This window comes from Thamnophis sirtalis, unplaced genomic scaffold (assembly GCF_051295495.1).
Source record: "Thamnophis sirtalis isolate CommonGarterSnake01/CBP01778 unplaced genomic scaffold, rThaSir2_p1.2 scaffold_12, whole genome shotgun sequence".
Classification (NCBI taxonomy): Eukaryota; Metazoa; Chordata; class Lepidosauria; order Squamata; family Natricidae; genus Thamnophis; species Thamnophis sirtalis.
The window spans coordinates 29,904,289-29,919,535 of record NW_028261392.1 but is presented as its reverse complement, the minus strand read 5'-3'; the positions used below and the strand labels follow the sequence as shown (position 1 = coordinate 29,919,535).

At 40.1% G+C, this 15,247-nt stretch overlaps 1 protein-coding gene across 2 annotated transcripts; it reads right to left on the bottom strand.

The window, feature by feature from the left end:
• On the bottom strand, positions 1 to 13,333 carry F7 (coagulation factor VII). Of its 2 annotated transcripts, none has more exons than XM_087726895.1 (8): positions 12,851 to 13,333; positions 10,114 to 10,274; positions 6,042 to 6,066; positions 5,837 to 5,950; positions 5,211 to 5,351; positions 3,868 to 3,971; positions 2,997 to 3,117; positions 1 to 795 (listed from the first exon to the last, which is right to left on the bottom strand). In XM_087726895.1, the coding sequence occupies exons 2-8, from the start codon at positions 10,171 to 10,173 to the stop codon at positions 254 to 256; spliced, it is 1,107 nt and encodes a 368-aa protein (XP_087583021.1). In that variant the 5' UTR covers positions 10,174 to 10,274; positions 12,851 to 13,333; the 3' UTR covers positions 1 to 253. The 2 variants fall into 2 exon arrangements, with proteins under 2 accessions (XP_087583021.1, XP_087583020.1); XM_087726894.1 differs by lacking the exon at positions 12,851 to 13,333 and adding an exon at positions 12,377 to 12,446.
• Positions 13,334 to 15,247: the final 1,914 nt, after the last annotated feature.

The window sequence follows — 15,247 nt, the reverse complement described above, 5'->3', positions numbered from 1 at the left end:
TTAGGACAACATTTTTGTGACAAAATGTGTCAAGTACTAAATTCAACAAGTTTTGAAGTAATTGAGTACTGAGGCACCACTGTATTGTGAAAGTTTGTAGCATTCAAATTATTTAATGGCAATTAATTGAAGTTTTATTACAGATTTAAAATGTAGAATCTAATTTAAAATATATAGGTTATTTTTAAGCTAAATTCAAATATTAAATATTATGGATTTGGACAATGAAAGGGCAATTTGGAAGCAAAATGTATTAGGAATCCATACGATTATTTAGCCACTGATAGTATTTCATAACTTTTGTATAAACTCCATATGTTCCTATTGCAGCACACCCTTTACCCCAGCTCACAATTCCCGTTAGATACCAAGTATTTTTGTATTCAGTGACATGAGGTCCACCACTGTCACCTTCACAAGAATCTTTACTCCCATCAAGATAACCTGCACAGAACATGTTATTTGTAATATTGAAGTTAGTGTGCCGAACACATTCCTTTTTGTGTATTTTGGGGACTTCCACTCGCATAAGAAGTGCTGAAGTAGCTCCGCCTTCCAAAAGACGCCCCCACCCACTCACTGTGGAGTATTCAACGTAGTTCAATATGTCTGCTGCAAATCGAGGAGGTGGCAAGCAGATGGGCACCACATACTCAGAGAAGTTGACTGGGGCTGATAATCTTAGCAAAGCAATGTCATTGTCAATGGTTTTCCGAGAATACTTTTCATGGATTATTAATTCATCCACTGTTCTTTCTTGTTCGCCTTCATCTCTATGGTTGATATGGTATTCACCTGAAAAAAAAGGAATACTTGATTTATTTAGAAGATAACAGGCCTTTTCATGATGCACAAAACCTAACTAATCTCTTCATCTTCTGGATGTTAATTAATACAAAACATTTTATTTATTTACTTCCTTTTTTACAATAGAAATATTTTATTTCTTTTTCTCTCTCTCTCTCCATGGAAAGTTTTTAAAATCTTTTAGTGCTGGATTACTGCTAACTGATAGTGTTTACTGAATCAGGATATTCTTTCTAGAACATAAAATCTGATTTTAAAGATTCGTTTTTGAGAACTGTGCAGAACAAAACATTGCTCAGTTCAAAATGGCTGTTTCAAGTGTGGCAAGTTTGAAACATAGCCATATTGCAAAGTTATGTTTTGACCTTGAAACAAATTGGTACTTTAGTTTTTGTTTGCAATGTGTGTTCAAATGAATCTATTCAGTGGTGGGATTCAAAGCTTTTTGCTACTGGTTCGGTGACTGTGGCTAGGGGGAGGCCATGTGACTGAGTGGCCATGGCCAATGTGACATCACTCATACCCACACCCACTCAGTCACATTCCCCCCACCTAGCCACACCCACAGGAAAAGGTAGGAATTTATTTAGGATTTTTTCCCTATCTACCCCTGCCCTCCCTTTGCTAGTCGGCCCCATTTCCCTGCTTCCACCACCACCACCACCTCTTTGGTTGCTTACCTTCCATGGTGACTGGTCCAGTCAAGAAGGCAAGCTGACTGGAGTTTTTGGTGGCTTCCAGCCAGCCGCCATTGCTGGGAAGTGACTGGCTGGCAAAGAAGCCTTCCAGCCGCTTCCTTTTTTTTGATACTAGCTCTCAAAGAGGCCAGCAGCTGACTGCAGACCGCTGAAAAATCCTCCGGTTGGTAAAAAAGTGGCTGTCCTCACTGCCATCTTCTTTGCACATGCATATCCCATTGCCTTGCAAGTCCTCTTTGTGCATGCACAAAGAAGATGGCGGTGAGGGAAATCACTTTTTCACCAACCAGATGACTTTTCAGCGGCCAGCTGCCAGCCTCTTTGAGAGCTGGTATGAAAAGAGCTGTGCAAGCAAGTGGCGACCAGATGAGTGCGGTGAGCACCCAGTGACAGGTTCAGGGGGTGTGGCCAGCCAGCCATCGCTACTGGTTCTCCGAAGTGGGCAAAATTTCTGCCACCGGTTCGGGTGAACTGTTTGAAACCAGCTGAAGACCACCTCTGAATCTATTGCTGTGGCTGCTTTGCTATGCTTACATCTGTCTGACATTGGCTGAAAATTACATACATAGCTGATCCTCTCATGTCATGGGACTTAAGCAGAGGTGAGTTCCAGCAGCTGCTACTGCTGGTTCGCTCAGGGGTGCATCACACATGCTTGATGTGCACTGCGCGCACCTGCATAACACAACTAAAATTACTCTGCACATGAGCAGAAGCAAAAAACAAGATGGTGGCACCTACAGCATTGCTGAGAGAACCGGTTTGGGGGCGTGGCAGGCCTGGGTCATTGCGGGTTCCAGTGATCCAGGCCCCAATCTATTACCGGTTTGGCTGAACTGGTCCAAACTGGTAGGAACCCATCACTGGACTTAAGGTTTCTATCATTGTTATAAGGCACCTTGGATGCAATCCTAAAACATCTGGAGCATCACTTGAACACCATCAGCACTGACAAAATCACCACCAGTCAATCACAAAACGCAGCTTTACTCAGAATAACATACATTCTGCAATGATACCTTTAATAGAATCAAAAATTCACATCTTGCCTTTCCCAGGTTCTTGGGAAGGACTAATCTAAATATCTGGCTAACTGTGCAATGAATCATAATAATGATATTTAATGTTTATTTTAAAAACCTCATTGCCAGTTTTCCAGGGATTGCAGTATAGGTAGCGCTTTGAAATTGGTACCACTTTACTTATGTTAGTGACCCTAGGATGAAGAACAAGGGAGAAAAGGAACTTGTTTCAGGTTTCCATTGTTCCTTATTTTGGAATGCTTTTTTTTATTTCAGAATAGAAACTGATCAAAGAAGTCACACAGAGCCAAACTGTTCATGTTGACGGCCATTTGTGAAGGAGGAATTGATATGAAAATAGATGTTTAAAGATGTAGGTGAAATTAATGGGACAGACCTTCTTGTGCGGTGCGGTGATTTTCCCTCCTCAATTTCACTGAGTTAGAGAAAGTTAACAAAACCATCTTACCAAGTCTTATCCTGAGATTTTGTCGGAGGACATCATGAAAGCAGTGAGCTGCTGAAATGACCCAGGATGGAGCAACCAGAACACCTCCACATTTTTCATTTCCATATTCTGTTATGAGAGCCTAAATATTTGATAATCAAATTATACGGTTTAGTTGCATGTTATGGAGCAGTAATCTTGCTGGCATCATCCAGGCCAGAGCACAGATAGGCAAGCATTTTGGGGTTAAGGGCTTTTTTTGTGTGGCGTGCAATTTTGTGTGGTGTGCCAAGGGCTGCACTCAAAAAAGGGGCAATGGCAGAAAAGGCAGGAAAAGGAAAGGCAGGGGTGAACCAGTAGCTAATGTTATGGCCAGTTCAGAGAACTTCCCAAACCTGGCTGGCCCTGCACATCCCATCTAATCCCTTCCCTTCCCAGGAGTCTCCATGCAGCCCATTTTGGATGTGAGGTAAGTGTAGGGACCATGTAGAGGCTCATGGAGAGGGGAAAACGGGCCTCCTGGAAATTCCAGAAGCCTCCAGAGCCGGGGGAGGCAACCCCCCCCTCAGCTGTGGTGCAAGAGGCTAACTAGGCCACGCCCACCATAGCCATACACACTCAGCACCCAGGAAGAGAACCAGTTGCTGAAATCTTTGAAGCCCACCCTCGAGTAAAGGCCTCTTATCTATCACAACATTCTGCATAGTTTCAGTAATTTGTAAATCTGTTTTTGTGCACTATAGTCAATTTATTAGTTTTGAAACTAGTGATCTGACCTACATTTTCCTAATGTACCTTGCAAAGTACAATGAAAGTGGGTGACTGCCTATACAAATGTGAATGATTCAACTTATTGTAATTTAAAGTGTATTAAATTCTGACAAGCACTTACTTGCCATGGACATTCGCCTGGAGGACAGTCATAACCACCTATGATTCTTCCTTGTGGATTTGGCCTTTTTGCCAGAAGAGGTATTTTCCCACAGGGATAATCAACTATAATATTACAGTCAGAATAGTATTTCAAAACCACGTTAAATATTTTCAAGCAAATCAATAAGATTTTGAACTATAGTAATGTGAAAGCTTTTTAAAGTCAAAATATACAGACTTCTTTATTTACACAGGCATTCACCCATATGCATTCATACACACACACATAGGCATATACACAAACACACAGCAAAAGCTCTATGTCTGTAGCCCCACTCGACATAAATATTGCCGTATTTCACGTATAATAATAACATCTATTTGCTGTTCGCCTTCTATAATTTCATGTTCTTAAGAGTGTTCAACATGAGTGTGCACATATGAATTGTTCTCTTTCCTTTTCTGTCAAATTAAAAATCAGTGTGAAGTATACATTGATAATTATTAAAATTAATGATAGCCAATGGTGAATTTCTCCTTTTCCTTCTTCTGAAACAGGTTTGAGATTTCCAGGTTAGATGAAAACATCTGAAAGTGAAATAAACCCCTGAGATATGAACTTCCCCAAACAAGGCTCTTTCTTGTAGAGGGGGAAATGAATTGCAATTCCCAGCAATGCTACTGGTTGGTACAATTGAGGAGCAAGTAAAGTTGTTTACAATAAAATCAAGGCATGTCTCTTAGGAATCCAACGATTTATCGTCCTTTAGGATTGGACCCCAAGAAGGCATCATGCTTTTGTTTAAAGACAACTGTCTTCACTGTAGAAAAGTCTTATTCTCACCCACCACCACCCTCTCCACCCAATTTTGCCTCATGCAGGCAGAAACACAACTTAATCCCTGGCATCCCCTGGTTGGTGAAAGATGCCTACCTGAAGCCATGAAGAATGAGAGCATGGTATGGCATGAAGTATTTCCCTCCCAGTGCAAATAGATGTCTTAACAGTGAGCCCTGGCCAAGGGTTTGAATGTCAGCTCAACAACTGACATTCAAACCTACTTTCCATCTTGAGATCAGTATTTCAATACAGAGACTGATAAAATTAGAACAGGTTGGAAGGCTGACTACTTAATTCATTCTAGCATTGGGACCATTATATGTCAATTAATAGTAAAAAGTTGTAGTTGTATGTCAATTAATAGTAAAAAGGCATCATCTATACCAGTGTTTCTCCACCTTAGTAACTTTAAGGTGCATGGAGTTTAATGCTGCCAAGATTGACAAACACTGGTTTATGCTCTGGCATCTCTCTGGAAAGGAATATCATGGCCGCACAATGGTGTGATGGCTCATTCTTACCTTCTGCAATGCAGGATACTTGATCACTTCCTAGCCTGTATCCATCTGCACAAAAGCATTGTCTTAATGTGGTTGGGGAATCTACACAAAACTGCTCACAATTGCCATTTTTAAAGAAGCATTTCAGCTTGCTTTCTGGTCCTAAATATAGAGAAGAAGATGTGAATTAACATTTTCCTTATTTGGATAGGAAAGTGTTGTGGGGTAGTGTTGCCGCTGGCAAAGAAGGCTAAAAAGTCAGATTCTGGAACAGGACTTTCCATATTCTATATTCTAAGGAAGAATGGAAGAACAGAGTTAATTGGGATTGGTATTCATAGAGCTCCCTTAGAAGTAAGGGATACTGCTTGCTAATGAGTTTGCATCACCTTTGTTTTGGAGTGCACAGCTCTGCAAATCTGCATAAGCACAGGTCTCCAACAGGACTCAAAAGTAAAATGATCTGAAGATTATGGTGTTATGAAAAAAAGACATTTCAGGTCTTAAAACCTGGATATCCCCACTGCAGCTTTAAAATATTCTGATATCTGGATTTTTTAATGAATGGCTGAGAGAATATGGAATAAGGACCAATCTTCAGGGGCAGAACACTTATATTATTTTTTCCCAAGTTAGTAAGCATTTACCTATTTCACAATTTCTGCCTTCATGTTCTGGAGGACAAATGCAAATGTAGTCTTGATACTCATCAATACAGGTCCCAGCATTCTGGCAAGGGTTGGACTCACACTGATCAGGATCTGTGAAAATAAGCACTCAACATTAGCACACATTTTAGGAAGGCATTTGTGGCAGAATGGGCTAATTGGTGTTCAGATGAATAACTCTTACCTGTATAGATTGCCCAGAATTCTTTCTAGGAAGAAGGAAAAATATAAAGCAAAATTATACAACATTAATGTTATTATTTTCACTAGAAAATTAATACCTGGATCAATCTTAACCAAACTAATATTCTGTAGGTGTTCTGCATTACAATTGCTACGATACTTAGTGATTATTATTATCTGACAGTGATGAGTAGAGTAATCCAAAATAAGTGGAAAGGGTCAATACAAAGAAAATTCATCAACACAGAAACAAGATTTCTAAGTTATCAGCTTCAGTTTCTAATAAACAGAAACGGTAATTTTTTCATCACTAATTCTCATAATCAAGTGTAGCTCTTAAACATTTTTAGGTTTATTATTAATTAGAAATGTTTTGGGGATCCTTGACACATTCCATTCATGAATTCAACAATTTATCCTGAAGTAAATTAAAAGCAAAGGAATTATATTGTTCCATTGCTTACGGTGGCTTTACCTTCCATGATCTGCATTCTTATGGTCAATAAAAGAGAATGCTGGGATTTGTAGTTTAACAGCCTCTAGGAAGAGAGATTGTATCTAAAGCTAGTTTAGTAAAAATTCCATATACTGTATATCTGATGGAATTACAACTCCCTATCACACAGATTCAGGGGTGGGTTTCTGCTGGTTCTAACCTCTTCGGTAGAAGAGGTTCCACAAATTTACCGAACTGGTTAGAAGAGGTTCATCATGGAGCGCCTGCCCAGCCCCCTTGCTCACTTCCCCCGCCTGTTCTGTTGCCGTTCATGGGCGGTAGCTTGTGCGGTGCAGCTGGTCTCCTAGGACCACCCTGAACTTCCCTAGGAGGCGTGGTCACAGAAAAGTATGGGGGCATTCCAGGGCATCCACCCCCGCACTGGTTCCCCACCTCCCTTCCCGGCAAAGTTTACCAAGGTGTGGTTTTCCTCCCATCCCTTGTGCCCGGCTCCCGCTGAGCTCCAATAAGGAGGAGAAGAGCCTTTGGGGAGTGAAGAGGAAGAGGAGGGAGGAGGAGGAGACATGCACGGGGCCATGCCAGCTGGGCAACCAGCAACCAGTGGAGGCAGGAAGGTTCTCAGGAGCACCGAGAACCTTCCTGCCTCCACTGGACTTCGCACTCTTCTCTGCGCACTCCTCATGACTCCAATAGATGTCCAGAAGTGGCGTTTGGAGCTAATGGGGCTTGGGTGTCCAGCCCCACAGCCCCCGCCACTTCTGGACATCTATTGCAGTTGCGAGAAACCGAGGAGAGCGCGGAGAAGAGTGCAAAGTGAGTGAAGACCTTTTCCGGATTGCTGGTGGTGGAGGTGCAGGCCCGTCACCCCGTGCTGAGCAAAGCAACTCTGGGGAAGTCCTTTGCGCTGGCCAGAAAAGGCCTTCACTCCCTCCCTCTTGCAGTATGCCCCAATGCGAAAAACGCCAAGATCGGCACACTTAGGGGTGCTGCTGCGATGTCCAGGGAGGCTAAAACCAAGCAGCATGCCTCTCCCAGCTGCTTTCGCAGCTTCTCAGAGTACTGAGAACTTTTGCGCTCTTCTTGGCTCCTCGCAACTGCTATAGACGTCCAGAAGTGGCAGGGCTGTCGGGCTGGAAACCCAAGCCCCACAGCTTCACTTGAGAAGTCATTTGTGAGAAGAGAAACTTCTCCGGTCCAGCTGCACCCGAGCTGGTGGAGTGCTCGCAACCGCCCGCCTGTTGCGAGGCAGACAGCCAGTGCAAGTGAGCCGCACAGTTGCTCCGATCGCACGGGTGCTCCACCAGCAACTGCACCCAAGAAGTTTCTCTTCTCAGAAATGTCTTCTCAGTGAAGCTTTGGCAGCCTGCCTGTCCCTTTCAGGTGCTTCGACCCCCGGGAAAGTGGGGGCCAGAGGGAGCATAAAGGGAGCCACAGCTCCTCTGTGATTGGAGGGAGAGGAAAAAAGTTGGGATTCTCCCTGCTGCAGCCTTTAAATGGCAGAGAGAAGCCGAACTTCCCCCCGCCATTCATAGAGGAGTTGCTGCTCCCTTTATGTGGATGTAATGTGATATTCTGCAAGGACTGGGAAATCTCTCATGCAGTCTCTGAACAAGAAAAATGTATTTGCATGTTAATGGGGGAAACAGGTGGGCTAATTATAATCTTAAACTATTTTTGGCTTACTATACAGATAATTTAGTGCAAAGCCATGCACAACAATATTATATTTCTGTGGTTTTATCTTCCTTGGTTGGTTTTGGGGAGAGCTATGGAAAGCTAAAACAAATGCTGTGTAACAAGGAAGTGTGAAACATTCCTTTTGAAACAAGAACATGCTTGTGGATGTGTGTTTAATTTTAAGATTCGAAATGAAAAGGTTTGAAATTAAAGGAGTAATGATGTTGAGGGAGAATAAACATAAATCAGGGTAGGGAAGGGAAGGAATGCTATCTGGTTCTTGTTAAAGTATAATTTATTTCATTAACATTCTTTAAACCTGCTTTACCTCCATGGTACTTTAGATTATTTTAGGTGACTTGGATATTTCTCTTAGGATAATCTGAACAACTGGTTTTTTCCCTTCTAAAGAAGTTAACTAGGAGATCCTAGGCTACGCTGGACTCAAACAGCACTGGCTAAAACAACATTGGGCCTCTGCACAAGTGTCATTTGCTTGTTTGAGCCAGTCAATGTTCTCTTCAGCCAATATTCTGCCAAAACCAAGGCACAGTTGGTATCCCACTCTTTCACCAAAACAAGGTGTCATAATTTGACAAACATGGAAGATTTGGTTCTGAAAAAAAGAGAAGAATCTGAAAAACAGGAAGATGGGTGAGATGGAACTCCTACCAATCGTAGCTCCCAGCCTGCAGCTGTTGGGGAATTGTTGTTGCTTCTGGACTGAAAACATAGCCGAATTAATCATTCTAGTTTTCAATGAACATTTGAAGTCCCACTTTGCTGTGATATCATACAGGGGTTATCACTTGGCATTATAGAGTCCCTTTCCGAGGGAGATGGGTGGTTAAGAAGTACAAAATATAAACAAACAAACAAACAACCTTGAGCATAAAATGGGCTTTAGTCTGTCTTATTGAAATTTGCTTTGAGATCATATGGACTAACTAACAAGCTGTATGCAGATACTGGTTCAGGCTTTGCATTCTCCTGATACTTTAGATTTTAAAAAAATAATGGTTCCTCCCTGCCCCAACTCTATCCTAAAAGTATATATTTAAAATAATCTGCCTGGATAATACTCAGAAGTACTTTGGCCAATAAAAGTTCTACCCTCTTCCTTTTCTACATATTTCCTTTTCTGGGCATGAATCAAGATATGACCCAGAAGAAGGGCACGTCTGGTGGGATAAGGAGGTTACAGACCAAAGAAGGTGAGAACTCTATTAGGGATTCACATAAAGAACCAAAAAACATCTTTGGAAGAAAGAAGCATGTAATTGTAAGAGACTACAATTTGGGTGATCCAGCTTTCCCCATTCTTTGATGTCATCATGAATGAATTCTTGCAAAATGTGATAGTCTGATTTAGATTTTATATAGCTGCTACTCAGCTATGTGAGATCTGATGAGTGGTTTAGGACTTGTTTGTGAGAACTTTTACAATAATATGTCATAGTACGTAGTGCTCATTTATTTATTTATTATTAATTAGACTTATATACCGCTTCATAGGGCTTTCAGCCCTCTCTAAGCGGTTTACAGATTTTTTTAGCAAATTGAGTCAGCAACTTGCCCCCACAGTCTGGGTCCTCATTTCACCCACCTCGGAAGGATGGAAGACTGAGTCGACCTTGAGCCGGTGAGATTTGAACCGCTGAACTGCAGATCACAGTCAGCTGAAGTGGCCTGCAGTACTGCACCCTAACCACTGCGCCACCTCGGCTCTATTTAGTATTCTGAATGGAATGTCTTTAACAGTATTCCTAGCATGTCCTATTTTTTGGCTCATTTATACTCTTTATAACAACAACAGACTTATTGACAAAGTTATCAACTGCTAGCACTTCAGATAGGCAAGTATCACTGAAATTGAAAGTTTATTAGAAATAACAGGTTAGCAGAATAGTCAATTTGACCACAATAATTTGTTACTTACAGTCCTCAAATCATCTTGGAAGATTTCTCTTGCTTCCTCCCACGAACATTTTTCTTCCATGCATTCCCGCTCAAGTGATCCTGTTTTAAGCTCCTCTAAGAAATAATTGGCTCGCCTAGCTCTTTGTAAGATGTTGCTGGCTTCCTTGTGCCTTATGAAAACTTAAAAACAGAAACAATGAGCCAGCTGTATTCATCAGACTGAAGTGAAACACCATCCAGCTAGAAATCACATACCCTATCTTAAATTTCAGTGGGCACTGAAAAATGTTTCCCATTTGAAAAAAAATTCAACATTTATTCCCATCATTTCAGTGAAGGTAAAGGTTGCCCTCACACATATGTGCTAGTCGTTCCCAACTCTAGGAGACAGTGCTCATCTCCGTTTCAAAGTCAAAGAGCCAGCGTTGTCCAAAGATGTCTCAATGGTCATGTGGCCGACATGACTAAATGCCGAAGGCACACAGAACACTGTTACTTTCCCACCAAATTGGTCCCTATTTTCCTACTTACATTTTTTACGTGCCTTTGAACTGCCAGGTTGGCATAAGCTGGGACAAGTAGTGGGAGCTCACTCCATTATGTGGCACTAGGGATTTGAACCACTAAACTGCCGACCTTTCTGATAACAAGCTCAGGGTCTTAGCCACCGCATCCTACTGGGAATCATTTCAGTACTAGATATCAATTCAGTGTCCCCTAATACTGCTTCTCTGCATCATTTCCCCTTCTTAACCTCCCTTTCCCCTGAAGGCAGTAGCAATTTCCGTGACCCCTGTCTTCTGTCTACTTTTTAACAGTAAAGTTATACTACACAACACGTAGTGACTATTACCAATCAGATTAAATGGCAGTGAGGATGGTAGTCATTGGGATTAGCTCTAGCAGTAATTCTCAACTTTAAAAAATCCTTTCTTGTCTGGATGGTCAGGTTTTCCTTGATCCTATGAAGTGTCTGAATAGCATAGAGTTAGGTCAGTTTTTAGGCAATCCCAGTGTATGGGAAAAAAGTTCTTTTAAAACAGGAAGCTTCTCTCTCTTTTCATAGGACTGAGCTAATTCTCTATCTTGCATCATATTTCAAAACAATTTGCTCCATAACATCCAGGAGTGCTCAATAAATACAAATTGAAATCTCTCTTGTATTTACTGAAGCAATTATTTATTTTGTAGGAACACTAGTTATGAAAAGGAATGCATGTATCCTCTGTACTAGCATTTAAAAAGTCTTTTCAATATTTTCCCCACAATTTTATGATTTAAATTTTCTACTTCAAGGACTGAAAAATCGAGGAACAACCCTTCTGGACCAGGCCAAAGCTCATCATAGACTAGCATTTTCTTTCTCACTGTGCCCAATCAGAAGCCTCTTGGGTGCTCATAAGTAGGAGACAGAGACATTGCCCTTCCCCACTGATGTTGCTTTGCAACTGATATTTGAAGGCATGTTGGCCCAATCAAGAGGTGACACTGACATTTCAAATCTAGTAGCCCCTGATAATCCTGTCCTCCATTATTTCCTTGATTCAAAGACCAATAGGCATAATTGCAGTAGGGGTGTATTTTTAAACTCTCTGAAGGAAGCATACAACAGTTTAAAAAAGAATTTGTTATTAATATTTTATTGTATTTTACATTTACTAACTGGGAACTAAGATGGAATGAAAAGTGGACCAAATGCTTCATTTGTTGCATTTTTGCTTATATTATTGTTTAAATTTTCCTGATAACTTTGAATATATTGTACACAGTTTAAATGATGAAGAATGGGACTTGGTCATAATTTGTGATTTTAAAATGAAACAATGAATCCACAGCTAGGGTTGTATCATTATTTTGATGCAAAAGAATAAAACCACAGCATGTTTACCTTAAATCCCCTCCTTGAAAAGGAATACTGAAAAGAGAGTTTTTAGTCCACTGTCTTTTTTTATAATACTTCATAAGTTGATTATAGAAAAATTAAACTATAAAATACTAAATATTTAAATACATTGTTTAACGTTTCTGTCCAGATGCCTTTCCTCATACTAGTCTCTGCAATATGCAAAAAACAGAAATGTTTCAAGAATGCTTCAACTTGTTAAGTTTTTATCTTCTTAGAATGTTTATTGCTGACTTATGATGCATTAAAATCTGGTTTACTAAAATCTTAGCTATAGGTTTTCCAAGACATTAAACACTATGTCATAAAAGTTGAATTATAGAAAACAAGGAAAGCATTTAATTCATGACCACAACAAACATTTTCAGATGTGTCGTACCTGAAGTGCTTGTAATGGGAGATGCAAGCAAAAGAAGGCAAAGCAAAACACTGAAGTGACAGGAAATCATGATGAAACCAAAATGTTGTGTCCAAAGAGTGTACTGATATTTCAGCAAGGACTCTGAGAGCAAAGTTCTCTGTTTCAACGCTTTGGTTGGAGGAGGGGTGTAGGAGAGAGAGCTTCAAAAAACCTTAACACTGGCTCTGGCACACCACATAGGCCAATAGAAGGGGATGGGTGGAAAAAACTCAGGTTTTAAATTCCGGTAGACTCAAAACAGGCAGGATTTATTTTACATAAACCAGTAGATAAAATCAAATGCAAGAAAGCTTGAAGCCATCAGAACAGACAGGCGAAATATTTCAAATAGTAACGATGAAATTTAGAAGACTGTCAGCTCTGGCAAGCCTACAGGCCCAGAACTGCCATTAGGATGGGAGAAGGCGTGGGAGCCTCGGGAATCATGCTTACCAGCTGGGGATCTCCCTCCTCTACAAGCAATCCAGATGAGAACACTTCATAACTCTCTGTGACTGATTGCCGGGTGGTTTTCACTCTGGGTCACGAGGTGATGGGTGTGCACAGGGGTGGGGTTTATCCTATATATCACATAAAGTATAAAAGGGGAGCACCAAATGTCAGCTCTGACAGTTTATTCATTGCCTTAGTGCTTTGTTGGTCAGTTTGTGACAGAAGAGTTAAACTGCATTTTCAAGCTGTAACTGAGTTTGGCCGTTTTCCTTAACCTGACGAAGACTTAATATTTAATGATAAAAGGGCAAAACCTGGAGAGCTAATAGGGCAGGGTGATCAAAGGAGGTGTTGTGATATTCATAAAAAAAAAGTCAGTGTTTTGCATATGTCATGGTGGCTGCCATTTTTACTTTTTTGGCCATTTCATTTTATGTGTACTTTCATGACTTGCAAACACCCCTAAAGAGGGAGTTCTGAACCTCAGAATCCTAACTCCCTATTTGGTGACCCTGATATTGTTCTGATTTATTTCATGTATAGCTACAGTTCAATTTTCTCTGGCACAAGTTTGTTAGTTTATAACACTCAACACATCTTGAATACGTCATTTGAGGTTTTTTTAATGTAAAATAGACATTAATTTCTTCATTAAGTGGTAGAAGTCTGGCCAATGAGCATAATAAAGAATCTATTTTGTCACCCATTGCCGACTGAAATATTTCTTGAGATATTACAGATGTGTCCCCCATGTGAAATATCAATACTGGTGGTCAGAGAGGCCCAGTCACCAATGAGTTCCGTGGTTGAACAAGAAGTTGATCACTGTATTTTTCCTTCAAGCTTATATTCAAATTTTTATTTTTATAAGTGCTGACTAGTGACAAAATTCTTGTTAAATGTTCTGGCTTGTAAGTATTATTTTCACTCATTTGGAACAAAACTCTAGCTAAAAAGGAGAACTAGAACATGAAATATGGAAAAACCAAACATTAAAGCCCAATGTTCAATTACTCAAAATCAGAAACTGCGTGTGCTGCAAGGAAGTGTTGTTAAGAGGGAGATAGAGTAACTGCTTTTAAATCCTAACAGCAGATTGGTAAACCAGGTACCAATCTATCAACTGAGTTTCATAACATGCTTTGTCACTGAATTAAGCACAGTAGTTCAGCCTTGTTTTTGCCCAACAAATTTGGTATGGATTGTGGCATCATAAGTATTCTTAGGCAACTAGCAAGATACTTGGTGATTTCAATGACCTTGCCCTGAAATGCACAAGAAACTGGTTTCAAATTGAGAACCACCATACACTTCAGTAATTTTGTACCACAGATGTGTTCTGTGGTAATTTCTTTTAATTTTTATGCTGCAGATTTAAAAAAATTAAAACATTAAACTTCTAAGCTTTGAAATTCATTAATTTAGCAGACAATACTAAAGATTACTATAATAGATTCCATAATTTTATGATTTTAAGTTATGTGCCTGCAAATATATGTGAAAATTGAATTCTTTCAAATACAAAAGCAATATTATCTCTTTTTTTAAAAAAGCAATTTGGATTTTTGCTAAACGCATTTAAGAGTTTAATGAGGATTCGGAAAAAGGGAAGACCTTAATGCAGCATGGCAGTATACGATTACCTGTCAGTAAGTATGCATATGTTAATATTTATAAATTAATTACATTTTTAAAAAAATTAAAGATGTATTTTTTAAGCTAAGATGGGAAAGACTGTTCATTTTGGAATGGGGGAAAATATTCATCAAGTAGAAAAAACAGAGCAATAATAGTTTCCTGAAAAACGTATGTGCATGATACAAGATGTGAGAAGAGAATTTCTGCAAAACAGAAAAGAGGAAGCATGACTTGCAAAGTTATGAAAATTTGGAAATGTTTCAATGATATAATGGCCTTTTCCTCCCTGCTCTGAGATGTTGCAGCAGTAGCTGCAAAAGCCTACAGAGAACATGCATTTTCTCAATTTTATCTGTTTTATCTAAGGCTCTGTTTTCAACATCTTCATCAATGATTTGGATGAGGGGATAAATGGGGAACTCATCAAATTTGCAGATGTCACCAAGATGGCAGGAATAGCCAACACTCCAGAAGATAGGCTTAAGATACAGAAGGATCTTGACAAACTTGAACATTGGGCACTATCTAACAAAATGAAAATCAATGGTGAAAAAAGTAAGGTTCTACATTTAGGCAAGAAAAACAAAATGCACAGGTACAGTATAGGTGGTACGTTGCTCAATAGTAGTAACTGTGATAGGGATCTTGGAATTCTAGTGGACAACCATTTAAATATGAGGCAGCAGTGTGCAGCAGCTGCCAAAAAAGCCAATACAGTTCTAGGCTGCATAAACAGAGGGATAGAATCAAGATCATGTG